The sequence below is a fragment of the Salvelinus fontinalis genome, chromosome 25 (genome assembly GCF_029448725.1).
Source record: "Salvelinus fontinalis isolate EN_2023a chromosome 25, ASM2944872v1, whole genome shotgun sequence".
NCBI lineage: Eukaryota > Metazoa > Chordata > Actinopteri > Salmoniformes > Salmonidae > Salvelinus > Salvelinus fontinalis.
In genome coordinates, this window is record NC_074689.1 from 36,114,736 (window position 1) to 36,128,981 (window position 14,246).

General features: G+C 50.3%; 1 protein-coding gene across 3 annotated transcripts; it reads left to right on the top strand.

Annotated features, from left to right (window-relative positions):
- Positions 1–1,163: 1,163 nt before the first annotated feature.
- On the top strand, positions 1,164–13,434 carry LOC129823242 (bucky ball-like). Of its 3 annotated transcripts, none has more exons than XM_055882134.1 (9): positions 1,164–1,475; positions 8,463–8,654; positions 10,427–10,614; positions 10,733–10,943; positions 11,016–11,497; positions 11,632–12,361; positions 12,459–12,560; positions 12,817–12,929; positions 13,121–13,434. In XM_055882134.1, the coding sequence occupies exons 1-9, from the start codon at positions 1,469–1,471 to the stop codon at positions 13,202–13,204; spliced, it is 2,109 nt and encodes a 702-aa protein (XP_055738109.1). In that variant the 5' UTR covers positions 1,164–1,468; the 3' UTR covers positions 13,205–13,434. The 3 variants fall into 3 exon arrangements, with proteins under 3 accessions (XP_055738109.1, XP_055738110.1, XP_055738108.1); XM_055882135.1 differs by having other exon boundaries at positions 11,019–11,497; XM_055882133.1 differs by having other exon boundaries at positions 10,733–11,497.
- Positions 13,435–14,246: the final 812 nt, after the last annotated feature.

Genomic DNA, 14,246 nt, shown 5'->3' on the forward strand with positions numbered 1-14,246 from the left:
GATCCCGTGTAAGTGTGTGGGAAAGGGAGTTGAACGGGAGTATGTAGTTCTAGAGGTGTGGGAGGGAGGGAGGGAGGGGGGGGGGGGGGGGGGGGAGATATGTTAATAGTGAACTTTTACAACCTGTGTAAGAGACTAGGTTTGATGGTCCTTTAAGAATGTAGAAGGTCAAGATAGGAGACGGGTAATGTGGTGTGGGGATTCTAATGCTCATAGTACGCTCTGGGGAGAGGGTTACGGACTGATGTAAATGGATAAGTGTTGGAGGAACTACCGGATGAGAAAAGGCTTGTGAGTCTTAATGATGGCCCGGGGGACCTAGGTTTAACCCAGTAACTGGATATGAATCTGCTCTGGGTCTTAATCTGATCTACAGTTCAATGGCAGGCAGATGTAGTTGGTCGGTTTAGGAGGAATCTACAGTGGATAGTTGTCACTATCCTATCATGTGTACTCTAAGATGGTGGAAGATTTAGTAGGCAATGGATTGAGGAGATGGATATTTGGGAAAGCGGAGTGGGGTCAGTTTCAGGAGTTGTGGGAACTGGAGCTGTCTCAGGTTGATCTCAATTCAGATATAGAAACAGTGAATGATGGAGTAAGAACAGAAATAGTAGGAGCCTCAAGGCCGGTGATTCCTATGGGTACATGGGTCAGAAAGAGCAAGGCAGGTGATTCCTATGGGTACAGGAGGCAGAAAGAGCAAGCCAGGTGATTCCTATGGGTTCAGGGGGCAGAAAGAGCAAGCCAGGTGATTCCTATGGGTACAGGAGGCAGAAAGAGCAAGGCAGGTGATTCCTATGGGTACAGGAGGCAGAAAGAGCAAGGCAGGTGATTCCTATGGGTTCAGGGGGCAGAAAGAGTAACACAGTTCCCTGGTGAATCATTGTCAGGAGGAGACGGAGACAGTGGAACACATATTATTTTAGTTCCATAAATATGTGAGGGAAAGGGAGCGATTGCTATTAGATTTGAGGAGTAATGGGGTTGAAGATCCAATTTTAAGTGAACTGCTGGGGAAATCTTCAGGGGATGTAGTATTTAATTATGTATTTTCGTTTCCTTAGGGAGACGAGGATATTGGGTAGGATTTAAACCTCGAATCTCCCCCTTCTCTGGTCCACACTCCAGTCCAGTTGGTGGCGGTAATGCACCTTAAAGTTGGTTGCCGCCATAAAAATTCCCCAAAAATAAGAAACGGATGATAAACGCAGGTGTAATCTCTAAAAAATGATTGAACAGTGAGGGCGTTATCCGTAGTTCAAACTATTGAAGGGGGGTGCGTTGTTTTATTTAGCATAGTTTTGAAAGATTAAAACAACCAAGTCTGCCAAGAAAAATTGCTCAGTAGGAACCTCGTTTGATTGACAGCAGAAAAGTTTTTCCAATTTAACACGGTGTCGTTGTAAAATAGTCCTAATCTAATTTTCAGCGCTCTCATTTTGATAATCATTGGATACGTCAGAAAATGGACGGTAGGCCAACTAATCACATTTCCCCTGGCCCAGTCTATTTAACTGTCAAATGTTCTGAAAGTTTAAATGTTTAAGTCTCACTGTAACCCATTTATAGACGGTAGTTACCTTTTTAGCGCCCATTGTTAATAGTGATTTTCTTCTAGCATAGTGCTTGGGCTCTAGATCTGCACAATAGTCTAGGCATTATGTGCATTCCTGGTAATAGGACTACACGTCCCCTGTGCTGCGGACTGGCTCGTACGTAAACCATCCTCCATTCGGGCTGCAAAGGCATCATTTTCCTCAAGCTTTAATGGCGAGAAGTAAGGGAAACATGCGTACTTTCTTTGAGGAAGCTGTTTTCCACAAAGTTGTCCGAAAATACTAAAATGGTGTGAAATTGTTTCATAAAGAAAGTAAGCACATTTTCCATTAACGCCATTTTGCCATTAAACCTAGTTAAGGATATAAATGATTCCTTTGCAGCTGAATGGATGTGATGCTAACTGTCCCGTCCACTGGGAGTACGAGTGTTTTACCGGGAATGCACATCAAGCCGAGATCGTGCCTGGTCGCTAGATCAGCACAATCGGCTACTTCTGGCCGGAGGAATGCTGTTAAAAGCCCCTACTGTCGTTATGATTTTTCCCCCCGTGACGGCTACTGAAAGGTTTGTATCTTACAATAAAATGCCAAACTAATGTAAATATTAGATGTAACACGAAGTTATGCCCATGTGGGAACACGAATCACAACAAAGTAATTTATCCTGTTAAATAAAAACGGGTTTAAGTGGTGTTATGATGAGTTCCTACATGGGCATAGCTTCATGTTACAGCGCCTATTTACAGCAGACATAGGCGGCCACCTGTGCTAATTAGTTATCTTGGGTGCGACAAACACCTTTTGTGTAAGCATAACATAAATCAGTGTTTTTACATTTTCATGCTATATTTGGAATTGTATAAAATGTATGCAATCAAATTTCCACAAATGTTTCTGTGCCAATGCACCACACAACCAATAAACAAAGCATACCAACTTCGGGCACTTCAATATCTTCAACACCACAAATTGACTATGTCAATTTTAGACAAACAGAAAATACATCCCTCCCTACTCAGTATGGAAGGTTTGGCTTGGCATTCCTCCCTACCCAGTATGGAAGGCTTGGCTTGGCATTCCTCCCTACCCAGTATGGAAGGCTTGACTTTGCATTCCTCCCTACCCAGTATGGAAGGCTTGGCTTGGCATTCCTCCCTACCCAGTATGGAAGTCTTGGCTTGGCATTCCTCCCTACCCAGTATGGAAGGCTTGGCTTGGCATTCCTCCCTACCCAGTATGGAAGGCTTGGCTTGGCATTCCTCCCTACCCAGTATGGAAGGCTTGGCTTGGCATTCCTCCCTACCCAGTATGGAAGGCTTGGCTTGGCATTCCTCCCTACCCAGTATGGAAGGCTTGGCTTGGCATTCCTCCCTACCCAGTATGGAAGGCTTGGCTTGGCATTCCTCCCTACCCAGTATGGAAGGCTTGGCATTCCTCCCTACCCAGTATGGAAGGCTTGGCATTCCTCCCTACCCAGTATGGAAGGCTTGGCATTCCTCCCTACCCAGTATGGAAGGCTTGGCATTCCTCCCTACCCAGTATGGAAGGCTTGGCATTCCTCCCTACCCAGTATGGAAGGCTTGGCATTCCTCCCTACCCAGTGTGGAAGGCTTGGCATTCCTCCCTACCCAGTGTGGAAGGCTTGGCATTCCTCCCTACCCAGTGTGGAAGGCTTGGCATTCCTCCCTACCCAGTGTGGAAGGTTTGGCATTCCTCCCTACCCAGTGTGGAAGGTTTGGCATTCCTCCCTACCCAGTGTGGAAGGCTTGGCATTCCTCCCTACCCAGTGTGGAAGGCTTGGCATTCCTCCCTACCCAGTGTGGAAGGCTTGGCATTCTCTGAATGTCATTACACTTTTTGTTGTTTTGTAACAGATTTGTCTTTCCATTCATCAAATGGCTGCGGCACAGTTTGGATATTTATTTATTTATTTGTCAGTTAAATGTTTGAAAGTTGTTATGGTTGATATGGCTTTAAGTTGCTTTGGTTGTTTGTGCCACTCAACTGCGCCGGTATATTAAAATGTGTTCTTACCAGATTGACTCTTTATCTTTAACAGGAATTATTAGTCTCTGGGTCTCAGCCAACAACAGGGGTGTGAACAGTTTGGGGTCACATGGGTTGTGAGCTGGTTTGTTACTACACCAATAAATCATAATATCCATCCGGACCTTTGTGTGACTGGACCTTTTCAAATAGTACTTCAGTACCCTGGTTTCAGATGTTTGGGAGTGGCAGGTAGCCTAGTGGTTAGAGTGTAGAGGTGGCAGGTAGCCTAGTGGTTAGAGTGTAGAGGTGGCAGGTAGTCTAGTGGTTAGTGTAGAGGCGGCAGGTAGCCTAGTGGTTAGAGTGTAGAGGCGGTAGGTAGCCTAGTGGTTAGAGTGTAGAGGCGGCAGGTAGTCTAGTGGTTAGTGTAGAGGCGGCAGGTAGCCTAGTGGTTAGAGTGTAGAGGTGGCAGGTAGCCTAGTGGTTAGAGTGTAGAGGTGGCAGGTAGCCTAGTGGTAAGAGTGTAGAGGTGGCAGGTAGCCTAGTGGTTAGAGTGTAGAGGTGGCAGGTAGCCTAGTGGTTAGAGTGTAGAGGTGGCAGGTAGCCTAGTGGTTAGAGTGTAGAGGTGGCAGGTAGCCTAGTGGTTAGAGTGTAGGGGTGGCAGGTAGCCTAGTGGTTAGAGTGTAGGGGAGGCAGGTGGCCTAGTGGTTAGAGTGTCGGGGAGGCAGGTGGCCTAGTGGTTAGAGTGTCGGCGCGGCAGGTGGCCTCGCGGTTAGAGTGTCGGCGCGGCAGGTGGCCTCGCGGTTAGAGTGTCGGCGCGGCAGGTGGCCTCGCGGTTAGAGTGTCGGCGCGGCAGGTGGCCTCGCGGTTAGAGTGTCGGCGCGGCAGGTGGCCTCGCGGTTAGAGTGTCGGCGCGGCAGGTGGCCTCGCGGTTAGAGTGTCGGCGCGGCAGGTGGCCTCGCGGTTAGAGTGTCGGCGCGGCAGGTGGCCTCGCGGTTAGAGTGTCGGCGCGGCAGGTGGCCTCGCGGTTAGAGTGTCGGCGCGGCAGGTGGCCTCGCGGTTAGAGTGTCGGCGCGGCAGGTGGCCTCGCGGTTAGAGTGTCGGCGCGGCAGGTGGCCTCGCGGTTAGAGTGTCGGCGCGGCAGGTGGCCTCGCGGTTAGAGTGTCGGCGCGGCAGGTGGCCTCGCGGTTAGAGTGTCGGCGCGGCAGGTGGCCTCGCGGTTAGAGTGTCGGCGCGGCAGGTGGCCTCGCGGTTAGAGTGTCGGCGCGGCAGGTGGCCTCGCGGTTAGAGTGTCGGCGCGGCAGGTGGCCTCGCGGTTAGAGTGTCGGCGCGGCAGGTGGCCTCGCGGTTAGAGTGTCGGCGCGGCAGGTGGCCTCGCGGTTAGAGTGTCGGCGCGGCAGGTGGCCTCGCGGTTAGAGTGTCGGCGCGGCAGGTGGCCTCGCGGTTAGAGTGTCGGCGCGGCAGGTGGCCTCGCGGTTAGAGTGTCGGCGCGGCAGGTGGCCTCGCGGTTAGAGTGTCGGCGCGGCAGGTGGCCTCGCGGTTAGAGTGTCGGCGCGGCAGGTGGCCTCGCGGTTAGAGTGTCGGCGCGGCAGGTGGCCTCGCGGTTAGAGTGTCGGCGCGGCAGGTGGCCTCGCGGTTAGAGTGTCGGCGCGGCAGGTGGCCTCGCGGTTAGAGTGTCGGCGCGGCAGGTGGCCTCGCGGTTAGAGTGTCGGCGCGGCAGGTGGCCTCGCGGTTAGAGTGTCGGCGCGGCAGGTGGCCTCGCGGTTAGAGTGTCGGCGCGGCAGGTGGCCTCGCGGTTAGAGTGTCGGCGCGGCAGGTGGCCTCGCGGTTAGAGTGTCGGCGCGGCAGGTGGCCTCGCGGTTAGAGTGTCGGCGCGGCAGGTGGCCTCGCGGTTAGAGTGTCGGCGCGGCAGGTGGCCTCGCGGTTAGAGTGTCGGCGCGGCAGGTGGCCTCGCGGTTAGAGTGTCGGCGCGGCAGGTGGCCTCGCGGTTAGAGTGTCGGCGCGGCAGGTGGCCTCGCGGTTAGAGTGTCGGCGCGGCAGGTGGCCTCGCGGTTAGAGTGTCGGCGCGGCAGGTGGCCTCGCGGTTAGAGTGTCGGCGCGGCAGGTGGCCTCGCGGTTAGAGTGTCGGCGCGGCAGGTGGCCTCGCGGTTAGAGTGTCGGCGCGGCAGGTGGCCTCGCGGTTAGAGTGTCGGCGCGGCAGGTGGCCTCGCGGTTAGAGTGTCGGCGCGGCAGGTGGCCTCGCGGTTAGAGTGTCGGCGCGGCAGGTGGCCTCGCGGTTAGTGTCGGCGCGGCAGGTGGCCTCGCGGTTAGAGTGTCGGCGCGGCAGGTGGCCTCGCGGTTAGAGTGTCGGCGCGGCAGGTGGCCTCGCGGTTAGAGTGTCGGCGCGGCAGGTGGCCTCGCGGTTAGAGTGTCGGCGCGGCAGGTGGCCTCGCGGTTAGAGTGTCGGCGCGGCAGGTGGCCTCGCGGTTAGAGTGTCGGCGCGGCAGGTGGCCTCGCGGTTAGAGTGTCGGCGCGGCAGGTGGCCTCGCGGTTAGAGTGTCGGCGCGGCAGGTGGCCTCGCGGTTAGAGTGTCGGCGCGGCAGGTGGCCTCGCGGTTAGAGTGTCGGCGCGGCAGGTGGCCTCGCGGTTAGAGTGTCGGCGCGGCAGGTGGCCTCGCGGTTAGAGTGTCGGCGCGGCAGGTGGCCTCGCGGTTAGAGTGTCGGCGCGGCAGGTGGCCTCGCGGTTAGAGTGTCGGCGCGGCAGGTGGCCTCGCGGTTAGAGTGTCGGCGCGGCAGGTGGCCTCGCGGTTAGAGTGTCGGCGCGGCAGGTGGCCTCGCGGTTAGAGTGTCGGCGCGGCAGGTGGCCTCGCGGTTAGAGTGTCGGCGCGGCAGGTGGCCTCGCGGTTAGAGTGTCGGCGCGGCAGGTGGCCTCGCGGTTAGAGTGTCGGCGCGGCAGGTGGCCTCGCGGTTAGAGTGTCGGCGCGGCAGGTGGCCTCGCGGTTAGAGTGTCGGCGCGGCAGGTGGCCTCGCGGTTAGAGTGTCGGCGCGGCAGGTGGCCTCGCGGTTAGAGTGTCGGCGCGGCAGTTAGCCATTTTGAGGATGCTGCAATTCTATTTTGGGACAAACGTGTGCAAGTCTACAGGAGACTTTAGAAGTAGCCTAATCAGGTTAAAACATTGTGACTGGTTGTGTTTATGCCACACAAAAGGTAATACATTTTGAAAGTTAAATGATAAATATTTAGGCTATATTGAAGCGTTAGGTTCTTGGTGCATAAGGAAACAGTGGCTTGGATTGGATGTCTTCACTGCAGCCTGAAGTAGAATTTTGTACTCACTTGAAAACAGTAATGCATTTATTTATTGTATTGTGGTGTTATATGATAGTCTAGGGAGGATAATTGTGTTGTTCCTAAACAAGATCAATAAGGGAGATTTGAGTCTGGTGTCTCATGTCTTCACTGTTCTTTAATGCATAACGATCCGCCTCTCCACTCCCCATCAGCTATTCATATTGAACATTGATGCAGCATTGAATGTGTTTATGTTTGGTATGATTGCTAGTTAGCCTGTTGCAGATCTGGACAAACTATCCACCTAGCACTATTGTCACTATGAATGGTGGATAGACAGACAAGTAGACTATATTGTCACTTTGAATGGTGGATAGCGGGCAGGATAGACAGACTAGTAGACTATATTGACCAGTGGTTTATAGTAAAAGTTAGCGTAAAAAAGCGTCATCCATAAGGGAAGTACCAAATATGGGGGAGGCGGAGGCAAGCAGATGAGTAAATATGGCTTGGATGGAAGAAATGACATAGTAAAACATGCAAAAGACCAAATGTAAACCGGGGGGGATAAATGCACTACCCTCTCCTGTGCCAAAAAAACACAACTATCCCCAAAGCAAAAATAAATAAAAAAAAGTTAGACAACCCTCCCCTTTTTTGAACCGCTCCAGTAAATGTGGAACTGTCCCTTATTTGAAACATTTCTAACTGACAGATAAGGGGCATATCAGCATATGTTTCCAAAACAGCCTGGTCCCAGATCTGTTGCCTCCTCCTGTAGCCTGGTCCCAGATCTGTTGCCTCCTCCTGTAGCCTGGTCCCAGATCTGTTGCCTCCACCTGTAGCCTGGTCCCAGATCTGTTGCTTCCTCCTGTAGCCTGGTCCCAGATCTGTTGCTTCTTCCTGTAGCCTGGTCCCAGATCTGTTGCTTCCTCCTGTAGCCTGGTCCCAGATCTGTAGCTTCCTCCTGTAGCCTGGTCCCAGATCTGTAGCTTCCTCCTGTAGCCTGGTCCCAGATCTGTAGCCTCCTCCTGTAGCCTGGTCCCAGATCTGTTGCTTCTTCCTGTAGCCTGGTCCCAGATCTGTAGCCTCCTCCTGTAGCGTGGTCCCAGATCTGTAGCCTCCTCCTGTAGCGTGGTCCCAGATCTGTAGCCTCCTCCTGTAGCGTGGTCCCAGATCTGTAGCCTCCTCCTGTAGCCTGGTCCCAGATCTGTAGCCTCCTCCTGTAGCCTGGTCCCAGATCTGTAGCCTCCTCCTGTAGCCTGGTCCCAGATCTGTAGCCTGGTCCCAGATCTGTAGCCTGGTCCCAGATCTGTAGCCTGGTCCCAGATCTGTAGCCTCCTCCTGTAGCCTGGTCCCAGATCTGTAGCCTCCTCCTGTAGCCTGGTCCCAGATCTGTAGCCTGGTCCCAGATCTGTAGCCTGGTCCCAGATCTGTAGCCTGGTCCTTTTTTTTCACACTGATTATTCATAATGGTAGTTGAATGTGATTGCTTTTATTAAATATGTTTGTTTTCTTATTGTGTGCTGAATTATATTGTTTTATACACGTGTATGTTTTGTTATTCTGTTTTTATTGTAATGTATACAGGGCTCTCTTGTGAAAGAGATTTTTAATCTAAAAAAAAAAATTTTTTTTTTATAGAAGGAAGCGAACACCCACAGTCGATGGAGAGCGATCAACACAACCAGCGGCAGGTCAACCACCCAAGGCCCTTCTTCTATGTTCAGCCGGCTTCTCAACCTTACTACAACATGTATCAAAATCAGTGGCATAATATGAACATCCCATATAACCACAACAACCCATATAACCACTACGCCTTACCTGGTTCAGGTAGGCCTACCTTTCATGTTTTTATGTCTGTGTCCCAAATAGCACCGTATTCCCTATATAGTGCACTACTTTAGACCAGGGCCCTATGGGCCACATAGTTCACTATAATAGGGAATAGGGTGCCATTTGAGACGTACACTTTTATTTCTCAAACCAGAATTATGGAGTATTAGTTTACAGTGGATGATTTTCATTGCCACAAATACACGACATGACCAAAAGTATGGTCTGCTCGTCGAACATCTCATTCCAAATACATGGGCATTAATAAGGAGTTGGTCCTCCCCTTTGCTGCTATAACAGCCTCCACTCTTCTGGGAAGGCTTTCCACTAGATGTTGGAACATTGCTGCTATAACAGCCTCCACTCTTCTGGGAAGGCTTTCCACTAGATGTTGGAACATTGCTGCTATAACAGCCTCCACTCTTCTGGGAAGGCTTTCCACTAGATGTTGGAACATTGCTGCTATAACAGCCTCCACTCTTCTGGGAAGGCTTTCCACTAGATGTTGGAACATTGCTGCTATAACAGCCTCCACTCTTCTGGGAAGGCTTTCCACTAGATGTTGGAACATTGCTGCTATAACAGCCTCTACTCTTCTGGGAAGGCTTTCCACTAGATGTTGGAACATTGCTGCTATAACAGCCTCCACTCTTCTGGGAAGGCTTTCCACTAGATGTTGGAACATTGCTGCTATAACAGCCTCTACTCTTCTGGGAAGGCTTTCCACTAGATGTTGGAACATTTCTGCGGGGATTTGCTTCCGCATTAGTGAGGTTGGGCGATTAGGCCTGGCTTGCAGTCGGCGTTCCAATTCATCCCAAAGGTGTTTGATGGGGTTGAGGTCAGGGCTCTGTGCAGGCCAGTCAAGGTCTTCCACACCGATCTCGACAATTCCACTTCTGTATGGACCTCGCTTTTTTTCAGCACCTCATCATGCTGAAACAGGAAAGTGACTTCCCCAAACTGTTGCCACAAAGTTGGAGGCACAGAATCGTCTAAAATGTCATTGTATGCTATAGCGTTAAGATTTCCCTTCACTTAAACTAGGTGGCCTAGCCCGAACCCTGAAAACCAGCCTCAGACCAGTATTCCTCTTCCACCAACTTTACAGTCTCCTGGCATCCATCAAACCCAGATCAGTCCGTGGGACTGCCAGAATGTAAGCGTGATTCATCACTCCAAAGAACACGTTTCCACTGCTCCAGAGTTCAATGGCGGTGAGCTTTATACCACTCCAGCTGACGGGTAGCGAATGGGCTTGTGTGCGATTACTCGGCCATGGAAACCAATTTCACGAAGCTCCAGATGAACAGTTCTTGTGGTGACGTTGCTTCCAGAGACAGTTTGGAACTCCGTAGTGAGTGTTGCTTCAGCACTCGGCGGTCCCGTTCTGTGAGCTTGTGTGGCTTACCACGTCGCGGCTGAGCCGTTGTTGCTCCTAGACGTTTTCACTTCACAATAACAGCACTTACGGTTGACCGGGGGCAGCTCTAGCAGGGTAGAAATTTGAAGAACTGACTTGTTGGAAAGGTGACATCCTATGACCGTGCCGCGTTGAAAGTCACTGATCTCTTCAGTCCGGGCCATTCTACTGCCAATGTTTGTCTATGGAGATTGCATGGCTGTCTGCTCAATTTTATACATCTGTCAGCAATGGGTGTGGCTGAAATAGCCAAATCCACTTGAAGGGGTGTTTTAAATACTTTTTGTATATATAGTGTGTTACTGCATGGTCATATTGTCTTGATAAAACCATATGTTCTCTACAGGAAGTTATCCCTTTGGACGTCCTAGTTCATACATGTCCCCATACCCGTACATGCAGTATCCTGGTCAATACATTGTTCCACACATGCATCCAGTTGATTACAGATGCATGTACGACCCAGCTCGTTTCTACCCACCTCCGGTGTATGACCCCATGTTCCACCACCAGCAGCAGCAACAACACGACAGTGTATGTAATTATTGTGCTCAGATGTATAAGACAACTTATGTATTTTTAAATGTTATATATTCAATTCATTAGATTATTAATGAATTCATTATTTAATTAGTTCATTCACCATCACCAGGCTCAGGCCCAGAGTGAGGTGGCCTGCTCGGAGGCTCAGACCCAGTCCAGTGATGCTCTGAACAAACTCCAGACCAACGAGAAGCAGGGCTCTGAGAAAGAGCTTGATTCCGGAGTTGTTTCCCAAGCTTCTGGAATCTTCTCGTCAGATAATAAGGAAGGGAAACGTGAGGTGGGGGGAGACATACACAGTAGTCATGGAGCCTCGTATGGTAAGTTGGAAAGCAGCCATTTGCAATCGTCGTCTCCACTGGCCAGGTTGTTCAGCGTCAGTGACTCCACAGCAGCGGTCTACGACGGCGAGTCGAGTCGGAGCCTTGGAGACCTGGGGCTTCAGGAGGGCTGGGCTGTAGACTCTGACGAGGAGCCCCCATTGGACAGCTCATCTGTTCACGAGGAGGATAACCAGGACACGCGGCATCATGATGAGGATGAGTCTCTTCATAGCTGTTCTTCTGAGAATCTTTGCCTCCTGTCTGCCGTCTCACAGTCAGATGACAGCCCCAGACCCGAAGACCCAGACAACCAGGCAGAGGAGGGGAGCGCCAATCCAGATGGTACTAGTTCCACTGAGGGACTTCTGAGGCCTCAGAGTCACTGCTCCAACCTGCTCTCCCCCCAGTCACTACCATCACCCTTAGCCTCTGACTGGCAAGCCTTAGAGAACATTAAACATGGAGAAGAAACGTTTGCTGTTCCAGATGGGAGTCTGTGTGAACTGGATGTTGACCCGTCCTACCAGATCCTCTATCTGCCCTTTGACAAGGTCACTTTTTTACTATACTTTCTATGAAATAGGTTTTTATAGCTGCATTGTTTGAGAGGAGAGCTTGTAAGTTAAGCATTTCATTATGTATTTGTATTGTCAAATAAACTTTTAATTTGATTTAAATTGACAAGGTGTTTACAGCAAGCGCTCTGCAGAAGGACGCCTCTGCTAGCTCCAGCGCTGCTCTGCTGTGTGAAGACCTCCAGGCCTCGCTGTCTTCTGGCCAGTCTCTCGCTACTTCCTCCACCACCCCAGTCCGTCACCACTACTACTGCCACCCACAGACGGCTCACGAGAGGCTCAGTGTCCTGTGTTCGTCCCTGGACGAGCTCTCTTCCCGGGACGAGATGTTCTCCACCGATCTGGAGGACGTGGATGTGTTTCCAGGATGTTCAGTCTACGCAGGGGGGAGGTTCTCTGCAGACCTCGGCGAGGCAGAGGTCAAGGAAGTCTGTCCCCAGTCCAAGAAGCTCATGTGCGTCTGCTGTGGATCGAGCCTGTTGAAAGGAGGAGGGGTGAGCAACAGGGTTAAAGTTGATCACAGCCCCAGGGTGTACGCCGCCGGGGACTCTGACGAGGTGGTCGAGCAGGAACAACGTGGATCTGTAAGGACGTGTGAGAGAACACACCCCAGTAGGGTGGTCGTGAAGAAGCACCCTGTCCACAAACACCAGCCTCTCCCTCTACACATCCGACATGCTCCCAAGCACAGCTGTAAGAGAGGCCAGTGGAGGGGGGCTATAGGGCCCGAGGAGCAGGAACCAGAGACAGTGCTGGTTGGATCAGAGCTGGAGTATTATGAAGGCCATGTGGTGGAGGGGAAGAGTGGACACGGAACTGGGGATAAGCAACACAGGACATGTAAAGGAAATTTTCATTGCTTTCCTTCCAAAATGGCGCCCTATTCCCTTACCGATGCACTTAACCATACATTTGCTCTATCTTATCTCTGCTGTAGATGGACTGTGCCGAGACAGTGTTAACACTTCAGATCCGGGCACATGGGAGAGTGGAGGTGCCAAGCCTAGACAGAAACCACACAGCTCACTGCCACGACAAGGTAACATAACCCAACCCTCGTCAATATATTTAATTGATTTTATCCTTCGGTCGTCCTAAATATCCGTGGTCGTATTTATAAAGCGTACAAAAGTAGGAATGCTAATGTAGGTTTAGTTTAGCTTTTATAGATCCTAATGAATGGACTCCCGGGACTCGTAATATGAGACGCAGTATGAATACCAACCCTGTCGCATGGATCAAATGTGTTTTCTATGAGTGAGTGTCTGATGGTTCTGGCCCGATTTTGTTCTCAGAGAGACTAGCACCGAGGAAAGCTCTGTCTAAGCCGCTGGTATACCAGAGAGTCAGAGATGAGGAAAATAATGACGATGATGATGACGAGGAGCCACAACGATTTCAGAGAAAGGTTTTCTTCATCTGCTCTTGTTTCACTATATTAGGTTATTTCCCAAATGGGACCCTATTCCCTTTATAGTGCACTAATTTTGTCAAAAGTGCACTATAAAAGGAGAATAGGGTGCCATTTGGTGGGGACTTATGTGTAATTTCGAGATGTTGGTCTATGAATCTACTTCTATTTATTTTTTTCTTCTCCAGGGTCCACCAAGAGAAGAGACACAAGGTTTTAATATCACATCATTGATGAAATCAAAGAAAATGTCACAAACAAAGAGCACTTAGTAAAATGCGTAACAGAAAATGTTTCGGATGGACACCATTTTGTTTTTGTGATGAATAAAACCAAGGAGACTTGAATGAAGCACTTCCAGGAGGTCCGTAGACACTGTCTGTTGGCTAGCACTGTACTGTATGTTGGTCAACTGGCCCCTCGGTCAGCACAGGGTTGGTGGCTTTGAACTTTAGATTTGAACTGTTGTGACCAGTGGATTATTAAAATGAATTTCATTACACACACTAGTCTGTCTGGTTTATTAAACATGTGTATGTAAGTGTTTAAAACTGTATTAATTTTAATTTGGCACATTATTAAAATTAAAATAGTAGAACATGAAATGGCAATTATTTTTTGGGCAATGTTGTCATGTTGGGTTTTGTCAGTTGGCAACGGTATTTTAGAGCCCTGGATAGAAACAGGGTCTGTAGTGACGCCTCTAGCACTGAGATGCAGTGCCTTAGACCACTGTGATACAGCCTGGGATCGATCCAGGGTCTGTAGTGACGCCTCTAGCACTGAGATGCAGTGCCTTAGACCACTGTGCCACACGGGAGCCTAAAATATAAACACCATTTTTTTTTTTTTTGCTGAGTTACAGTTCATTTAAGGAAATCGATCAATTGAAAAAAAAAAATATTAGGCCCTAATCTATGGATTTCACAGGACTGGGTGGGGTTGCAGCCATGGGTGGGCCTGGGAGGGCATAGACCCACCCACTTGGGAGCTAGGCAAACCCACTGGGGAGCCAATCAGAATGAGTTTTTCCCCACAGAAGGGCTTTATTACAGACAGAAATACTCCCCCCCCTTTAATGTCCCCAGCACAAGGTGCACATGCATGCTGTTTAATTACTTTCTTGATATGCCACACCTGTCAAGTGGATGGATTATCTTGACAAATTATAAAATGCTCACTAACAGGGAAGTAAACAAATTTGTGCACAACATTTCAGAGACATATTTTTGTGTGTATGGAACTTTTCTGGGATGTTTTATTTCAGTCGATGAAACATGGGACCAACACTTTACATGTGTTTATATTTTTGTT

Bases quoted from the DNA above. Each gene is read 5' to 3' on its own strand.
- LOC129823242 (XM_055882133.1), top strand. The intron at 10,615-10,732 runs GTATGTAATTAT...CACCATCACCAG, and splicing joins AGCAGCAACAACACGACAGT to GCTCAGGCCCAGAGTGAGGT. The intron at 12,561-12,816 runs GTAACATAACCC...TTTTGTTCTCAG, and splicing joins CAGCTCACTGCCACGACAAG to AGAGACTAGCACCGAGGAAA.